The sequence below is a fragment of the Colletotrichum aenigma genome, assembly GCF_013390185.1.
Source record: "Colletotrichum aenigma strain Cg56 chromosome Unknown KSG_Cg56_contig04, whole genome shotgun sequence".
In the NCBI taxonomy this organism is placed as follows: domain Eukaryota; kingdom Fungi; phylum Ascomycota; class Sordariomycetes; order Glomerellales; family Glomerellaceae; genus Colletotrichum; species Colletotrichum aenigma.
Genome location: NW_023500910.1, coordinates 6194500 through 6209792, shown reverse-complemented (window position 1 = coordinate 6209792; position 15293 = coordinate 6194500). Strand labels below are relative to the sequence as shown.

Below are 15293 nucleotides of genomic sequence, written 5' to 3'. Positions count from 1 at the left end.
CTGCAGATGTGGTGGAAGGGGGAATGTGTATGATATGAGATGGCAAGCACTGGTTACTGTGAAGCATGACAAAGATGCGCGGCCGGTTGAGGTATCATGTTAGACTGCAATGAGCAAGGACAAGCAATCAAGTATTTCTCTTCTTCAAGTGTGGCATTGCAAAATATGCTTATGAGTTGAGAGCCATGGCAGCACCATCACAAGTCACCGGTTCCACTGCGACAGTTGTATGAACGGAGTAGTTTAATATAAGGCACACGCCCTACTTACAGTACAGCGTACAAGCAATGACGCCATTCGCCGAGACCCAATGTTATCATCTATATTCATGCTCGGGCCAATTAAGCCCGTCTAGAAGCAAGCCGCATCATCACAACCTGCCCCTGACTCTCCAAGGCCCGCGGGCGCCTGCCGCTCCGGCAGCACCGACTCCAAAGTTATGCAGTCTCTCCCCGATAAGATACGCCTCATCTCTGATACGTGCCTTCCAATTGTTGAACACGCCAACGACACTCCAGAATGCCATCAAAGCCAGGGCGCTGAATGCCGCGGCGGGGTAGGACAGTCTGTAGAACACCTTGAGTTCGTGAGGGGCCGGGAGAGGCGTTCCGAGTGCGCCGTGGGACTGCATCCAGCCAACGGCGTATGGAGGTCCAAAGATGGCTAGGCCGCCGACGAGGACCCCGGGAACGACAAACGCCCGGGTGAGGATGAGCACGTCAGGCTGAAGCCAGCCGCGGCGAAGGACGGCACGAACGGCCTGGGCCATGCGCGTACCCTCGTAGAGACTTGTAATGGCGCGAGCGCCAAGCTTGACGTACAACAGACCTAGTGTCCAAGACTGAATAACTCTCGCAGTATGATGGTTCGGCACGACGATCCCATCCTTGAACTGGCCCCCACTGTTCGCCTCAACGACATAGGGGGTAGGAGGATACATGTAAGTATGGAGAGGGATAAGGCAGTATAGCTCCATGAGGGCGGTGAGGATCAGCGGGAAAACGACTAGAAGAACGGTGTATGTGTAGACAAGTTTGGCGGCCTGGATTCCGACAAGCGCAAACCTCATCGGAGCATCGCTATGCCATACGGTCTGTAATGCGTTTGAAGCCCAAGCCGTCATTCTCTTAAAGAGGGATCTGGCATGGAACAAGAAGTAGGCCACCGAACCAAGGATGTAGATGCCAATGCTGAAAGCGTAGATGTCGTTGGTCCTGATGTGTGCGGGAATAAGGACCTTGAACATCTTGCGGCCAAATACGAGGGGGACGATTGTGAAGCTAACACCCGTAACGGCAGCGAAGATCCAGATGAACATGATGAATAGGAAGACTCGGACTCGGAAATGCGGGGGGATGTACACCGGCTGGTACTGGTCCGTAGAGTACAGATCGGTGTCGGGAGAGTCATCTTTGCCGTCCAGCCGAGTGTTGGCTTCAGTAACTGGCATGAATACGCGTCTTCCCTTCGGAATCTTTACCTGGTCAGATGCGGGCGTGCGCACGAAGCAGCCGTCCTCGATCAGCTGGCCAGAGTCCACAAGGCGAGCCTTCTTCAGGGTCAGAATCATCATCTGGTCATTTGCGATGGACGACACCGGCTTGGCTGTGCCGCCCTCAAAAGTGTCCTCCCAAGTCTTCGGCACGACCTTGTTCTGCTTGTTGACTTCGAGAAACAGGCGCCTCCACCACGGCAGAGCGTCGTGCTCCGAACCAGGTCGCAGAGCTAGAATACCTTCCTCATCAATGCGTCGTTCGCCAAAGAGGAACCAGGTCAGGCGGAGACCTCTGGCGCATTTGCGGAACCACCAGGTATACATGGCGTGCAGGCCGTCGCTAGGTTTGAAGAACTTGACAGCCAAGGGCATAGCAAAGTTGTAGAAGAGCAGATCGATGGGGAACTCGAGTACCGGTTCATTCGACGAGTAGTGGATCGGCAAAACGTTGGGGAGCGTAAGGGACAAGCCCCAGACCACTCCACCAAGGCAAACAATGACCAAGGCTCCGTACACAAATGCGGAAAACAGAATCTTTCGCAGCTGCGTCATGACGTTGCGTTCCAGAACGTCGCGTACGGGGTGAAACTCAGGGTCATCTGGGTCGCGGATGAAGTCTATGAATGTTAGCAACAGCCAAGCCAAGCGCACGAAGGACAACTTACAAAGGACACCTTTACGCATGATCTTGCGGCACATAGAGACGAACAGCGCAAAGTGGAACATGTACCCTGTGCCTACGAACCAGTGGACGAAGATGGAGGTGAGCGGGTAGTTTATCGTGAAGGCGACACGAGATTTCAAAGTGGTATCCTCAAAGAGCGGGAGTAATGCGACATCCAGCAAGAGGCCACAGTACAGCGGGAAAATAAGCATCTCAATGCTGATTATGAGAATGACCTTCATCACGCCGCTGGCCTGGTTCAACAGGTCGATCAACGACGCTTCCCATTCTTGTCCTGTCTGCCCGGTGGAGAATGGTGAACCTCTCCGCAGATAGAGAGCGCTGATAGCCGAGAACGTAAAGTAACCGCATAGAATGGCCCAGAAGCGGTCGGTTCCTGACCAGTACGAGAGGGCAGGGTTAACGGAGGTAGAAAGCTCGGGCACGCTGAAGCTGATCACCCATGATCCAGGGTTTAGAATGCTGATGGGGAGGTCTTGCGCAGCATTCCAAGCATACATGGTGGCGTTGGCCGAAAGTGATCCCATGTACTTCGCATTTGTGATCAGGTCGCGGTCGAAAATCGAGTTGAGCACATCCCCAACAGCAGCCAGAGAACCGGAAAGGCACGCCTTGAGATTCAACAGCGCTTCGTGGCTGATGGCGGAGAAATTTTGCATTTCGGTGGTCGAGATGAGAGGCAGTTCGCCGGTAATGCTTTCCAGGACTCGCATGGACGCGCTGGTAAACAAGTTAAAGGTCTTCATGGACAGCGCACCGACGCCGTTATTAGCCGGGAAACCCATCATTCTGCCAGTGGTGTAGACGAAGAAGAGAACCAAGCTAGAGATGCCAGTCATGATACCAACAGCGAGATCTTGGATGAACTTCGTCAAGCTGAACAGCATACGGACCAGGCGCATCGGGTTCATGGCTGCCCACACGCTGACTCGGCCCAAGTTGTAAGGCAGGAAAACGCAGACAAAGATGGTGACTGAAACAAGAACGACGCAGAAGATGGCGTTTTGAAATAGCCCAGCGATAGGACCTCGCATGCCGATTAACTCCATGATACCTTCGAAATCCTCAGCGTCATCAATTGCTTCGGGATCCAGTCCAGCGGCAACGGCAGCTTCAACAACCTCGCGGTCTTGCTCCACTGCGTCATCATCGTCGTCATCCAGGTCGTCAAAGTCATCTTCGTCGGTGTCGTCGCCATGCTCATGAGCAGCCTCATCTCCCTCCCGACCAATGTCTAACTCTCGGGGCTCAATGTCACCCCACATGAAATCAGCAACGCGATCCATGACGCCTCGCTGCAGCGGCGGGCGCTGGGGAACCCGGCCGTCCTCGGTTTCTTGGATCTCGCCATGAGCATCGACAATGTCTTCAACAACTCCACTGTCTTGTTGAGGTCCGATAAAGTCTGCCGTCTGCGGTCCAAGCTCGGGGCCCTCGAAAGAAGCGTTGTCCTGAGGAGTGTGAATGCGCTCGAAGCCAGTGTCCTTATCAGAGCCATATTCAGCCGAGGTGCTCAGGGGCGGAGTTGCAGATCCCAAGAAGTCGTACTGGCGAGGTTGAGGCGCCGCGCGGGGAATGGGTAATGGCTCCTGCGGCTGGGCCGGCGTTTCCGTGTTGATGTTTGAAAAGGACCAACTGTTATTGGCAAGCGGGTTGATAGTCTCATTGCGCTGGGGGCCGTCGGAGACAGCTCGGGGTCGTAGAGGGCTCTGGAAAGAAGTTGAACGTGCGGTGTTCGCTTCGTCGCCGAAGCGGAACTGCTGAGTATCTTCCTGAACCTCCTTTCCTTTTCCCTTGGCATCTCCGTTCGTGCTGCTCTCAGCTGGGGGATTAGGCGGCCAGGAAAATTGAGGCGTCGACGGCGCGGGCAATTGAACTGGGGGCTGCGGAGATGCCTGTGTTTCTTTGGGATTCGAGGGTCCGTCTGATCCAGCTTCGTTCTTTGACTGGCCTGCGCCAGCATCCTTGTTGTTCTTGTCAATCATGGATCGCGTAATCCTAGCCCAGTAACCAAGAGTGTCATCAAGGTCCTCTTCTTCAATGATTTTCAGAATCTTTTCCGGATCGCCGCCTGCTTGCCGGTAAATCCGCAGATACTCATGGACAGTAGCGACGGGCGTCTGCGAGTCCTTGTTTGGGGTAGCCTGGGGCGGCGTGTTGAAGTTGAAATCAGGCTCAGCGCTGTCATATGCACGAGGGCGAAATCCTCCCAAAGATCGTGGTGGTGCTGGCTCTGCAGGCTCTCCATCCGGCTCCTGCTCTTCCCATGTCATAGGAGGCATTTCATCCTCTGATCCGTAGTGAGCCCCGGTCATTGAGCCAAAATCGTCGTCGTCACTCTCATGATGGTCATGTTGGTCGAAGTCGAAGTCTCCAGCGTCGTGTTCAAGATGGGCATGGTCATGGCCATGATCATGTTCATGTTCATGTTGATGCTCTTCATGCTGATGCGGGGCTTGCGCCTGCTGGTTCTCATTAGCTGCGAAGGCGGCTCTCATGTTGATCTCTGGCTGTTGCTGCACGACGTAGTCGCGCACAAGAATAACCAAAATGAAGGAGATGATGACCAGAATGGTGATGATCTGGCCTTCCAGCACACCGATGACGGTTCTGTTGACGACCGGGTACCGGGTCAGGTTGCGCAACCAGCCAACACCGCTCAAGAGTGACGGATGGCGGTCCAAGACGGGATCGCTACCCCCGGCCGCCGCAGAGGTCGAGTTTCCAGATCCCGAGGAGGTGATGGACCCAAGTAGCATTCTGAGCAGGGCAGCCGAGACGGAATCGTTGGTAGTAATGTTGACGCCGTGGAAGGAGCGGCTGAAAGGCAGTTCCTGACCCTGAATCATATCTTTCAGCATTCCTCCCAGGTTTGCGGGTGTTGTCGTGGGTTCGAGGAGGGGCGATGCCGGGCAAACGTTGGATGAAGCGACGGAGAAGGCTACGGATACACCTTTGCTAACGGTTGCATTCGAGCTATTCCACAAAGCGCCGCTTCCCAATCCCTCGTCGCTGACCCAGAAGAGAAACGCCCAGACGGAGCGCATGAGGTAAGGCAACCAGCAGAGCCAGACACTAATGACCAGGGCAGCTCGCAGCCAGACCAGGACGTTCCTGAAGAGGTACTTGGCCATGTGGCCGACGAAGACGTGGGCTGGTAGGGTCTTGGGCATCTTGGGCGAGTAGAGCTTCGTGAAGCGGAAGGGCGTCTTGCAGAGCTCGCAGTGCTTCTTTTGAGAATGCGACAGCCACTCCATCAGACAGTCCTGGTGGACGAACTTGATGCTGCCGCTGCATTTGCACGGGTAGAACAACGGCTCCTCGGCGGTCGCTTCGCCTCTGCATATACGGCAGGTATCGGGATCGAGTGCGCCGGCATCGCTGGTCTGGGGGCGGGGTTTGACATTGTCGAAGATGTTGGAGGAGGACTTTGAGGCCGAGAAGCGGCGGCGGGAGTGGGCGACGGCATCGGCAGCCATAAGAGGCTCCATCGCGGGGTCTTCCATATCGATCGGATTGTCGTCGACAGCGGCGGGGACTGGAGCCCTGGAGAGAGAGACAGGATCGTTAGGAACGCATGGGTATCTCTGGCCCGACCGTGTGTCTCGAGCGAACGCCGGTGAATCGTCGAGGGCGGCGAATCGAGTCGGGAACGAGGGTGGACACGTAAAGGCTTTTCGGTGGTGACGGAATTGAAGCGGAACTCGTTGGACGATGGGATGGATTTGAACAGGTAGCGGTATGTCGAGCTACCCTAGGTAGTGGGAGGACAAGCTCGTCTAGTCGTAAAGTAATGAAGACGGAAAAATGGGTATCATGAAATCGTCAAGCTAAACCTCTCTCAAAAAAGGAAGCCTATCCCGAATACCCAAGTAGGTGGTAGTCGTGGTGGCAGCGGATGGAATTAAGCAACCGAGATAGATCCTTTGCGCTAGAGACAATGAGGGTCGAAGGTTCAGGTCTAAGTTCGGGGCCAGGTCCAGCAAGTGGCACTGTGTTTGGATTTCACACTCGGTGCAAAAGGCCCTTGCTGGCGGGTCCACCTCGTGCCTTCCTCAGCTGTGACAGGACCTCTCACTGGGCGCATTCACTGAGGTGCCGACTCCCATCAGCACGGCCCGAACAGGGGTCCGGGGCAATGGTGGAATTGAAATGGCCCCACTTCAGGGTTCGGAGGTAAGGAAGCTCCGCTCCGGTACCACGCTTGGCGAGCAGCACGTGACAGTCGAGCTGGAGGTGTACTTGCTTGTAACTGTTCTCTATCTACCACTCGCAACGTCGAGCTAATGGTCTGTCCATCCCCATGTATTGACCTCGAAAGAGTGTATGATATTTTAAATTTTTACCGGGACAAACCGTACTTTTTCTCATTGCCACTCTTTCGCCAGGAATTCTACGTCTACTGCTTTTGAGGATTGCATTCAGCATGAGTTACACCTAGGCTTGTTGCACTCAGGATAGTTTCTTTGCGGCATCATGCAAGGAGGCCATTCACTTTGAGCCATCGTTCTTGAATTAGGTATTCCTCCTGGCTTAAGAGACATTCAATCATCTTAACAACGCTTGAGGGCCGTTACTGTTGTTAGCTACAAACATCCATTGTTAGCGTGGTTTACCAACCAGGTGGCGGGCGCCTGCAGGAGCTTGCTGGCAGCTCCACCCAGCTGGCAATCGCTTCTATGAACACATGGCGGATGTGCTTGATCTTCAAGAGGCATCGTCCACGATGGTAATGAATGTATTAAGGGCCAAGTTGACTCTGTCATTGAGATGCAGTCAGAGTGCAGAGCTCACAACGGTTAGCTACTGGTTTGACAGGCGGTGCACATGTCAAGCCCAGCTCCCGTCATGCCATCCTGCTTCAAGCACGAGCACAAGAAGCATTGAAGATTGTTAATCCGATTTTGTCGCTCCTCAGTGCGTCAGCAACATGCTTTGGCCATGCTCCTATCGGCAGACATCCAGGGGCCAACATCAACAAAAGCAATAGGTATCGTCATCACATGGGCCGGTCCAGATGTTCATGCCGACCAAGAAGACCACAAGCATGGCGTCGGCTGCATGCCCCGAGGTCCAGCTAGCTGGTTTGCTGGTGAGCCACACTTGCATGCCAAACGATGCAATGCTGCATCACTAGGACGTCGTCGAGGCCCACTTGGCTGGACCCCTCGTCCGAGCAGGTTGAGTGTTTCGGGGAGCTTGTGGCTCGTTTCCTGGCCATTCTGCCAATCATCCAGGCCCGTCCGTGCCTCCCTCAACAGGGTTGAACGGTCTCGGTCGATGCGGAGATATTGCGACGACATGGGATGGATGGCAACGCGCATGGAAGTGAGGGCGGTGGCCGGGAGAGCGCTGGCGACTTGCATCATGAACGAAGGAGCGGACTGGACGAGTGCGAGAGACGGACGGGGGCACGCGTCAATCCGAGAGTGATACAGACATAACTGATCTCGATGGCGATGCGTGGTTGGTCGAGCATGGCTGGATGGTGGGATGGTTGATGGTGGATGGTGGGATGGCAGAGCGAGGGACAGACAAGTTTGAAGCCGATGACGTTGGTGAGACATTGTCGTTCAGCGCTGCTCAGACGGCCCAGCAGGCTAAGGAGGGCGCTAAAGCGCAACGTCTCACTTATGTAAGCCAGTCGCCAGGATGTACCGTTCATACTGGCCCAACACCAAGCAACTACTTCCGAATGGTCCGTGTGTCACTTTGGGGAGCTGTGATGCTGGGGGCGGCAGCAGGCAGAAAAGCCGGGAAACTTGGCCCAGAAAAATGGGAAGGAGGCGCGCCTGGGGAAGGTGAGTGAGGTCAACAGCAGGAGCTAAGGCAGAAGGAGGGAAGGAAGAAGACAAGGTGCAACAACAGGAAGCTACAGACACCTTTCTCTGCATTACGGTCTGCACTTTTCGTGTTTTCTTCCCTCTTCATCACCAGATCACTGAGAGTTTCTCGTGTTTTCTTTCCGCAAACCACCACAAGCAGGCCCCCCGCTGCCGTTCTCCGTCCGCCGTCCGTTCCTGGCGTCCTGAAGCAAAACTATCGCCATTCTGAAGGTAGATCATGAGCTCCTAGCTCCACAATCCAGCCTCTGAACTCCAAGAGCCCCCCCAAGAACCCCTCCCAAACAGACCCTTAGGTTCCCTTCCCCGAGTCGAGTGGCTCTGCCCGTGGTCCAGCGACAGAGGCAACCCCTGCAGCTTCAGCAAACGGAGCTCCTGGCTGCCCAGGAGGCGAAGTGCAAGCTCCCGTCATCTTATTCTGAGTCTAGCCCATGGCGAAGGACTGAGGACTGGGGGGACATCTGAAAATCGTCAGAGCTCCTGTCACGGCACAACCGGGCCTTATCTTTTTTTCCCTTCTTTTTTTTCTTCCCCTTGCCTCGACCTTATCCTCACCCTCAACTTCATCCTGACCCCGAAATTTCCTCTCTTCCAAACATCTGCTAACCTTCTGTTTTCTCATGCAGCTTTGAGGACTGCACCAACCCAGACGCGTGCCTCTGACTGCCTCCCAGCTGCAGACCCAAAGCAAAAGCACGAGTCGCAAATTCGGATCACGTCACGCCTGCGCCTGTGCCCCCGAGCCCGTGCGAGCCGCCTGGTTTTCCAGACCACACTTCCTCCACCATGGAGGCTTCCAGCTACTCCAACGGCTTTCCCAAAGCCCCGAATGGCAAGATAAACGGCAAGATGAATGGTCACGCTGTTGTCAAGAGGAGAACTCCCCCAAAGCAGGGCAAGACCTTTATCGGTCGCTCTTTCAGCATTGCTGCCAGGTATGTAGGCCACCTCGTGCATTTGTTTGTGCATTTGTCCCGTCATGGTGATCCTGCAGCTGGATGGAGCATTGCCAGAGCCTCAATCCTCAACTGACTCTTGCCTGCGATAGGATCCTGACTTGGTATTCCATCATCTCAATCCTCTTCCGCTGCCCCGCGACTCCCGACGCCTGTGACGAGACGTCCCCCAAGATTTGCAAGCCTTACTTCCAACTGAAACACGCCGTATCTCCCCACCTCGAGCCCTACTACGAGACCTACGCCGCTCCCTACATCGAGAAGGCGACTCCCTACTACAACATCGCGAACGAGCGCGCCCTCGTCCCAGCCAAGGCCTATATCTCCAAGCATGGTGCTCCCCGCGTCCTGCAGGCCCAGGCCTACGGACAGGCCCAGTGGGACAAGAACATCCAGCCCCAGCTGGCTGTCTACCAGAAGCAGGCCCAGGATAAGTACGACCAGACCATCGCTCCTCATGTCGCCAAGGCGTCCGCTGCCGTAGGGCCGTACTACGACATTGCGCGCACCAACGCCCTGCAGACCTACCACGATGTTCTTCTCCCCTCGTACAAGTTCGCCGAGCCGTACGCTGCCCAGGGTTACGATGTGGCGTCCCAGTTCACCACCGAGACCGCAATCCCCACTGCCTACTGGGCATGGAACAAGACCTATCTCTTCCTCGACGCCACCGTTTGGCCCCAGGTCCGCGTGCTGTACGTTGAGAACGTCGAGCCCCAGCTGGCTAGGATCGGACAGCGTCTTGGTCGCTATAAGAACAAGACCAAGGGGTCGCTCGAGAATGTCTCTGAGAGGTAAGAATCGGAAGCACACGGAGAGATGCATCGGGAAATGCTGACCAATTACCAGTGCCACCCCCCAGGCTTCCTCTTTCACGAAGCCCATCTCTTCCGCCTCGTCATCCGCGTCCTCGGCATCCTCGGTTGCCAGCCAGAAGATCTCCACCAAGGTCGAGAGCACACCAATCCCTGATGCATCCCAGGTAGCAGAGGAAGTCGTGAAGGCTGCCGAAGACAAGGCCCAGCAGGTTGTTGCACCTCCCGCTTCTGAGGGCGAGTCCGACATCCGCAAGACCGCCCGTGAGACCGTTGAGGAGGACCTCCGCAGCTGGCAGGACAAGTTCGCCAAGGCCGCCGATGAGGGCGCCAGAGAACTCGAAGATCAGGTTGAGGCGATTTCCCAGCGCGCCATCAAGGAGAACGCGCACATCAAGGGCAAGGCACTTGTCACCGAGCTACAGGAGGCCGCAAAGGCCGAGGTTGCTACTCTGCAAAAGCAAATTATCAAGATCGTCCACAAGTCCGTTGACGCGCCTGTAGCGGCCCAAGACGACCTGGCCGTTGCCGTACGAAAGGCCGGACTTGCTATCAAGGAGAAGGCCCAAAAGATCCGCTCGTGGAAGGTCGATTACGAGGCTGAGATCGAGGCCGCTGTCACCGAAGCCGCCGACAGCCATTTCAAGATTCTCGACAGCATTAGAGATCTGGCACTCCAGAAGATTGGAATGAAGTGGGCGTGGATGGACGGCATCACCTACAAGGACTGGGCCAAGTTTCACGAGTTGAAGGACCGCTTTGCCGACTGGATGAGTGACTTGAAGAAGCTGATCATCTCTCACCCTGGCCTCGAGGAAGCTCGTGAGGCATCCAATGAGGTTGAAGACTCTGGCATGGCGGTCGCTCAGTCTGCCGCCCAGGAACTTGCTAGGCTGAAGCAGGTCGGTCTCTGGAAGCTCGCCGCTCGTGACACGTCCGACAACTTCGACAGCGAGGCCACCCGTCTTGCTGCCGAGGAGGCAGAGCGCCGTGCTGGAGAGGCCGCCGCTGCCGCATCTTCTGCTACGTCGGCCCCTGAAGAGGACCCCCTCGAGTCTGCCGCCAGTGTGATTGAGGACGAATCCCCCGCCAGTGACCTCGGTTCCGGTGGTGCGGCCAGCTCCGTCAGCAGTGCCGCCAGCGAAGTCAGCGAGAGTATCAGCAGTGCCACATCTGCCGCATCCGAGTCCATCAGCAGCGCTGCCAGCGAGGTCTCCAGTGAGGCATCCAGTGTCGTAGCCTCCAGCTCGTCCAGCACTGAGTCTCACCCCGATCTTGCTTCCACTGTGCTCCCGGGCGAGGACCAAACCATCATCGTCGACGGCTCCGGTATGTCGTCTGCTGGCGACGAAGACGAGGCAGTTCCGGGAAAGAAGCTCGAGGAGATTATCCCCGAATCTGTCGAGGACAAGCCCGTCACCGCCGAGACCGAATCAGTCAAGCCTGCTTTCCTCGGTGCCATGGCCCAGTCTGTTTCAAGCAAGGGCCCCATCCTGGATGAGGATGTGGATGCTGAGAGCATCTCTTCTCGGGCTCAGGAGGCCTACTCCAACGCCGTCTCTCAGGCTTCTGAGCAGTACTCCTCCGCCAAGGCCGCTGTATCCGCCAAGATCTACGGGACTCCCAAGCCTGCACAAGAGAAGGTCCTTTCCTCGGCCTCTGGTGTTTACGCTGCTGCCATGGCATCTGCCAGCTCTCGCTTTGATGAGGCCGTCAAGGCCGCGTCGAAGGGCATCTACGGAACTCCTACCGCCAAGGTCACTCCTTCGTACGACTGGGCTAGCGTTGAGGCCCTTGCCTCTCAGCGCCTGAACGAGGGACGCCTTTGGGCTGAGCAACAGTACGAGAGTGCCAAGATTGCGCTCGGCCTCGCTACCGCGACCCCCACCTCAACTGTCGAGAAACTCCTTGAGCAAGCCAAGTACAACTACTACGCCGGCCTCGGCGTTGCGCATGCTCGATACTCCGAGTTCTTGGCTGCGGCCGGGTCTGCTCTGAGCCACGCCACTCCTACTGGTACACCTACCGATGTTGCCGGCACTGCCTCGTCTGTCGCATCCGTTGCTACTCGCTCGGCCGACGCTGTTGCATCTGGCGCCCAGAAGGAAGCCATCGCCGTGGCCTCAGCTGTTAGCGACGGGTTTGGAGCTGCGGCGTCCATCGTCAGTGACTCTGTTTCTGCAGGCATCCAGGAAGTTGTGGATGCTGCGCAGGCGATTGAGAAGGGCGTCACAGATTCCTGGGAAGCCGTCGTCAGCCAAGTCAGCATCCAGATCTACGGCAAACCCACGCCGACTGCCTGGTACGACAACGTCTACAGCGGTGCCGGAGAGTACGCCGCTCAGGCTACTGCCGCAGTTGCTAAGCAATACGAGGACGTCAACAAGCTCATCTCTGAGTTGCTCGTTGGCAAGGAGCCCACCTTCTCGGAGAGCGTTCTCGCGCGCTTGCAAGCTGCGTACGCCACCCAGGCTGCCCAGGCTGTCAGCTTCGCCAGCGCGGCCTCTGCTACTCTTTCCTCTGCCGCTTCAGCTGTTACGGATGCCGTCAAGGAGACCGTTCAGCACGTCCGTGATGAGTTGTAAAGCCTCGGCTCACCCTACTACGAAAAACACGATTGCATGAGTAATAGCACACGAAGTACTTGCTGCAGGTCCTCACGGCCGGCAGCGTCACACTCTTTTATGTACCAGATACCCTCGCGCCTCAAAGCATCGGGGCCGACAAGTCTTGATTTCTATTTCCACCTGCTCGCCAGGTTCACAGTCTATCTAGCCCCAGTAGAAGCCGTCAAGATTGTTTCTTCCAGCCCGATAATACCGAGTCGATGAGCAACCGAGTCCTTATTTGTTAGCGTGTCTACAGCAGGGGAGGAAAGCAGGGCAGCGCTGGTGAGTTCTGAGGGCATCGAGGTGGCGTTTAGTTGGGAAATAGGCATGTCTCTTTGGGAATACAGTGATCGGCTGGCCCAGTTCTGTTGAAGTTTTTTCCGCTTTCTGTATGGTTATGTGTTATGTCTGTACATGTGCAGGATGGGTCAAGCAAAATATTTGAGTTTTCATACTCAGCCCTTGGATGATGTGAGTTGTCATGTGAAGTGTTTCGTGATCTGTCTGCCATGGACGCTTCGAGTAGTAACAGCCGAACGCCGCGTGCGTACTTGCGATGCTTCCGCAAGTTCGAGTTCTAAGGCGCTTAGCAGTAAATCCGTTTCAACCAAGCAGTCCACCCACATTTGCCTCGGTGATTCTCGTCACCTTTTTTGAGACTGCTTATTTTTCCTGTTCTAGAGCAACTACCTTTCCTGTGGCTATGCTCTACCTCAACACCTTCTTCATCGCTTCTGTCGTCGCAGTCGTTATCGTCGTCGTCGCTGCTGCTACTGTTGTCTTCGATAGGGGTAATGAAGTACACAGGAAATATAGCCGCGCAAAACAGGAAATTTAGGCGGTTTAATCAAGGGACATATATATATTCTTACTTAGGTGGTGATAACCGCGTTAACTTAGTTGATTAACTTGTTCTGACTATCAAGTGGTTGCACTTGCGGCAGCGCTGCTTAGCTAGCGGCATGCGCGCCGCCGTTCTCCGACGCGATGCCTCATTTTGGAGGGTTCTCGACTTGGCAAGGCGTTCTGGAATGGAAGTTCGTAGGCCAATAGAGAGCCTTCGTTTATAAGATTGGCACGCGAAATCATCGCCTTTGCATATGCATGTAGGCTGTGTTACCCATGGCTAAGCCCCGTGAACACGTTCGCGAAGCCTACTCGTCAGCCTGATCTTGACCGGAATAAGGTGGGCACTCTTATGGATTCGCCGTTTTCTGCGTTCTTTCCTGATAAATCCTTCTTTCTCCCCTCACGCTGCATGTTTCTGCCATATTTGTCACACGAGAATCATTCACAGGCCCTGCGAACGGCCGCAAAATACAATGGCGGAAGTTCTGGGCACAGTCGTGGGCGTGGTCTCTCTGGGACTGCAGGTGTGTTCAGGCCTCAACGTCTACATCGACGGCCTGCAATGCCGCAGAGAAGAGATAGAATCCACCATTCGTCATCAAAAATCACTGGAAACGCTCGTCGCGCAGATCGAGGCACTCCACAACCGGCACCAGGCGTCTGGCATTTGCTCTGCACCGCTCCGGGAATCCATGGCATCAGCTAAAGCTGAGTTGCTGCTGCTTGATGAATTCCTCGACGAGATTCAAATCGAAGACGCTACCGGCACCAACAGATCCGCCGGGACCATGATGAAGATTCAGAAGAAAAGGCTCCTGTACCCCTTTCGCAGGGATCGCTTGGATCGACTCGTCACTCGGCTCGACGTCGTCATCAAGGCCCTTCAGGCAGCACTTCAAGTACTTGAACTGTAAGCATCTGTATGATGGATCCGATGACGAAGTACTCACTCGATTTAGTGAAGCGTCACTCGAGATGAAAAACTCCTTCGAGCAAGTTCTCCAGACGGTGTCAAGATCCGAGGTTACCATGCTCTCAATCGAGAGAAAGGTTGACGAGAACGCCTCACTGGCTTGTCTACCAGATTATGCGACCAAGCAAGATGTGATGGAGTTGAAGACGTTGATGGCTGATCTGATGTCTTCAAGCGCCACGGGAACACTGAAGAACATGGTTTCGAAACCGAGTGCACTGAAGGCCATCTGCGACAACATGACCAACCTAGAAACGATAAGCCGGACGGATGGATCTTCTCTGGTCTCGTCAGAGACTACCACAACTGCGCCTGTCTACCAAGAGACGGATATACGGTCACAGTTCCGCTGCACTTGCAACCCGCAGCGTATCCTACGACGACAGAAGCGATCGTTCGGGGCCGTTTCCTTTGCGAAAGAGGCAGTCACGAGGAGGGCCCATGTCATTGGATGCCCTTTCGCTGCCTTTAACATACATGAAACCAATAGCTGGTCTGCTGGTATCACGCACAGAGCGTTTCGAGGATTGATCGCAGCAGCTGTCGACTTTTCGCTATCAATCCCTACCGGGGCCGGTGGATTTGGAATATCTCCTTCATTTACATATTTTCCGATGCGCGAAAGCAGCCCTGCGTTCCAGGTTGTAGAAATTTTATTGCGCGCCCTCATGCTGATACGATGTAAATCGTCTAATGAGGAGGGTAACAAAATGTTTGAGCGAGGTGTTCACACGCTGAAGACAGTTTTTTCGTCTGGGACCTCCTCGCCGTTCGAAATCGATGCAAACGGCGACACGTTGCTGCATGCGGCATCCAAGGCAAACAAGGGAATATGGAAAAACCACCGGCACGAACTTATCGAATTACTTTTAACAATTGGCGTTCCACGGGACCGTCCGAATGAACATGATGAGTGAGTTATACGCCCACACCCGGATGGGATCTTTCATGTTCAATATGCTTATATCATCCAGATATGCTTTTCAAGATGCACAAATAGGTTGGTACATTGAGGGTAAGAGTGATCTACGAACGGTCCAGACACTCGACGCTCTCTGGCCTCACGAC

At 55.1% G+C, this 15293-nt stretch overlaps 3 protein-coding genes across 3 annotated transcripts; 2 read left to right on the top strand and 1 right to left on the bottom strand.

Moving 5' to 3' along the window:
- Positions 1–370: 370 nt before the first annotated feature.
- On the bottom strand, positions 371–5671 carry doa10 (ERAD-associated E3 ubiquitin-protein ligase doa10; the record flags this gene model as incomplete). Its single annotated transcript, XM_037322745.1, has 2 exons — positions 371–2112; positions 2161–5671. The coding sequence occupies 2 exons, from the start codon at positions 5669–5671 to the stop codon at positions 371–373; spliced, it is 5253 nt and encodes a 1750-aa protein (XP_037179042.1).
- A 3138-nt stretch (positions 5672–8809) lies between these two features.
- CGCA056_v007496 (uncharacterized protein) lies at positions 8810–12379 on the top strand (the record flags this gene model as incomplete). The annotated part of the gene is made up of 3 exons (XM_037322744.1): positions 8810–8958; positions 9072–9773; positions 9829–12379. The coding sequence occupies 3 exons, from the start codon at positions 8810–8812 to the stop codon at positions 12377–12379; spliced, it is 3402 nt and encodes a 1133-aa protein (XP_037179043.1).
- Positions 12380–14227: 1848 nt separating this feature from the next.
- CGCA056_v007495 (uncharacterized protein) lies at positions 14228–15142 on the top strand (the record flags this gene model as incomplete). Its single annotated transcript, XM_037322743.1, has 1 exon — positions 14228–15142. The coding sequence occupies one exon, from the start codon at positions 14228–14230 to the stop codon at positions 15140–15142; it is 915 nt and encodes a 304-aa protein (XP_037179040.1).
- Positions 15143–15293: the final 151 nt, after the last annotated feature.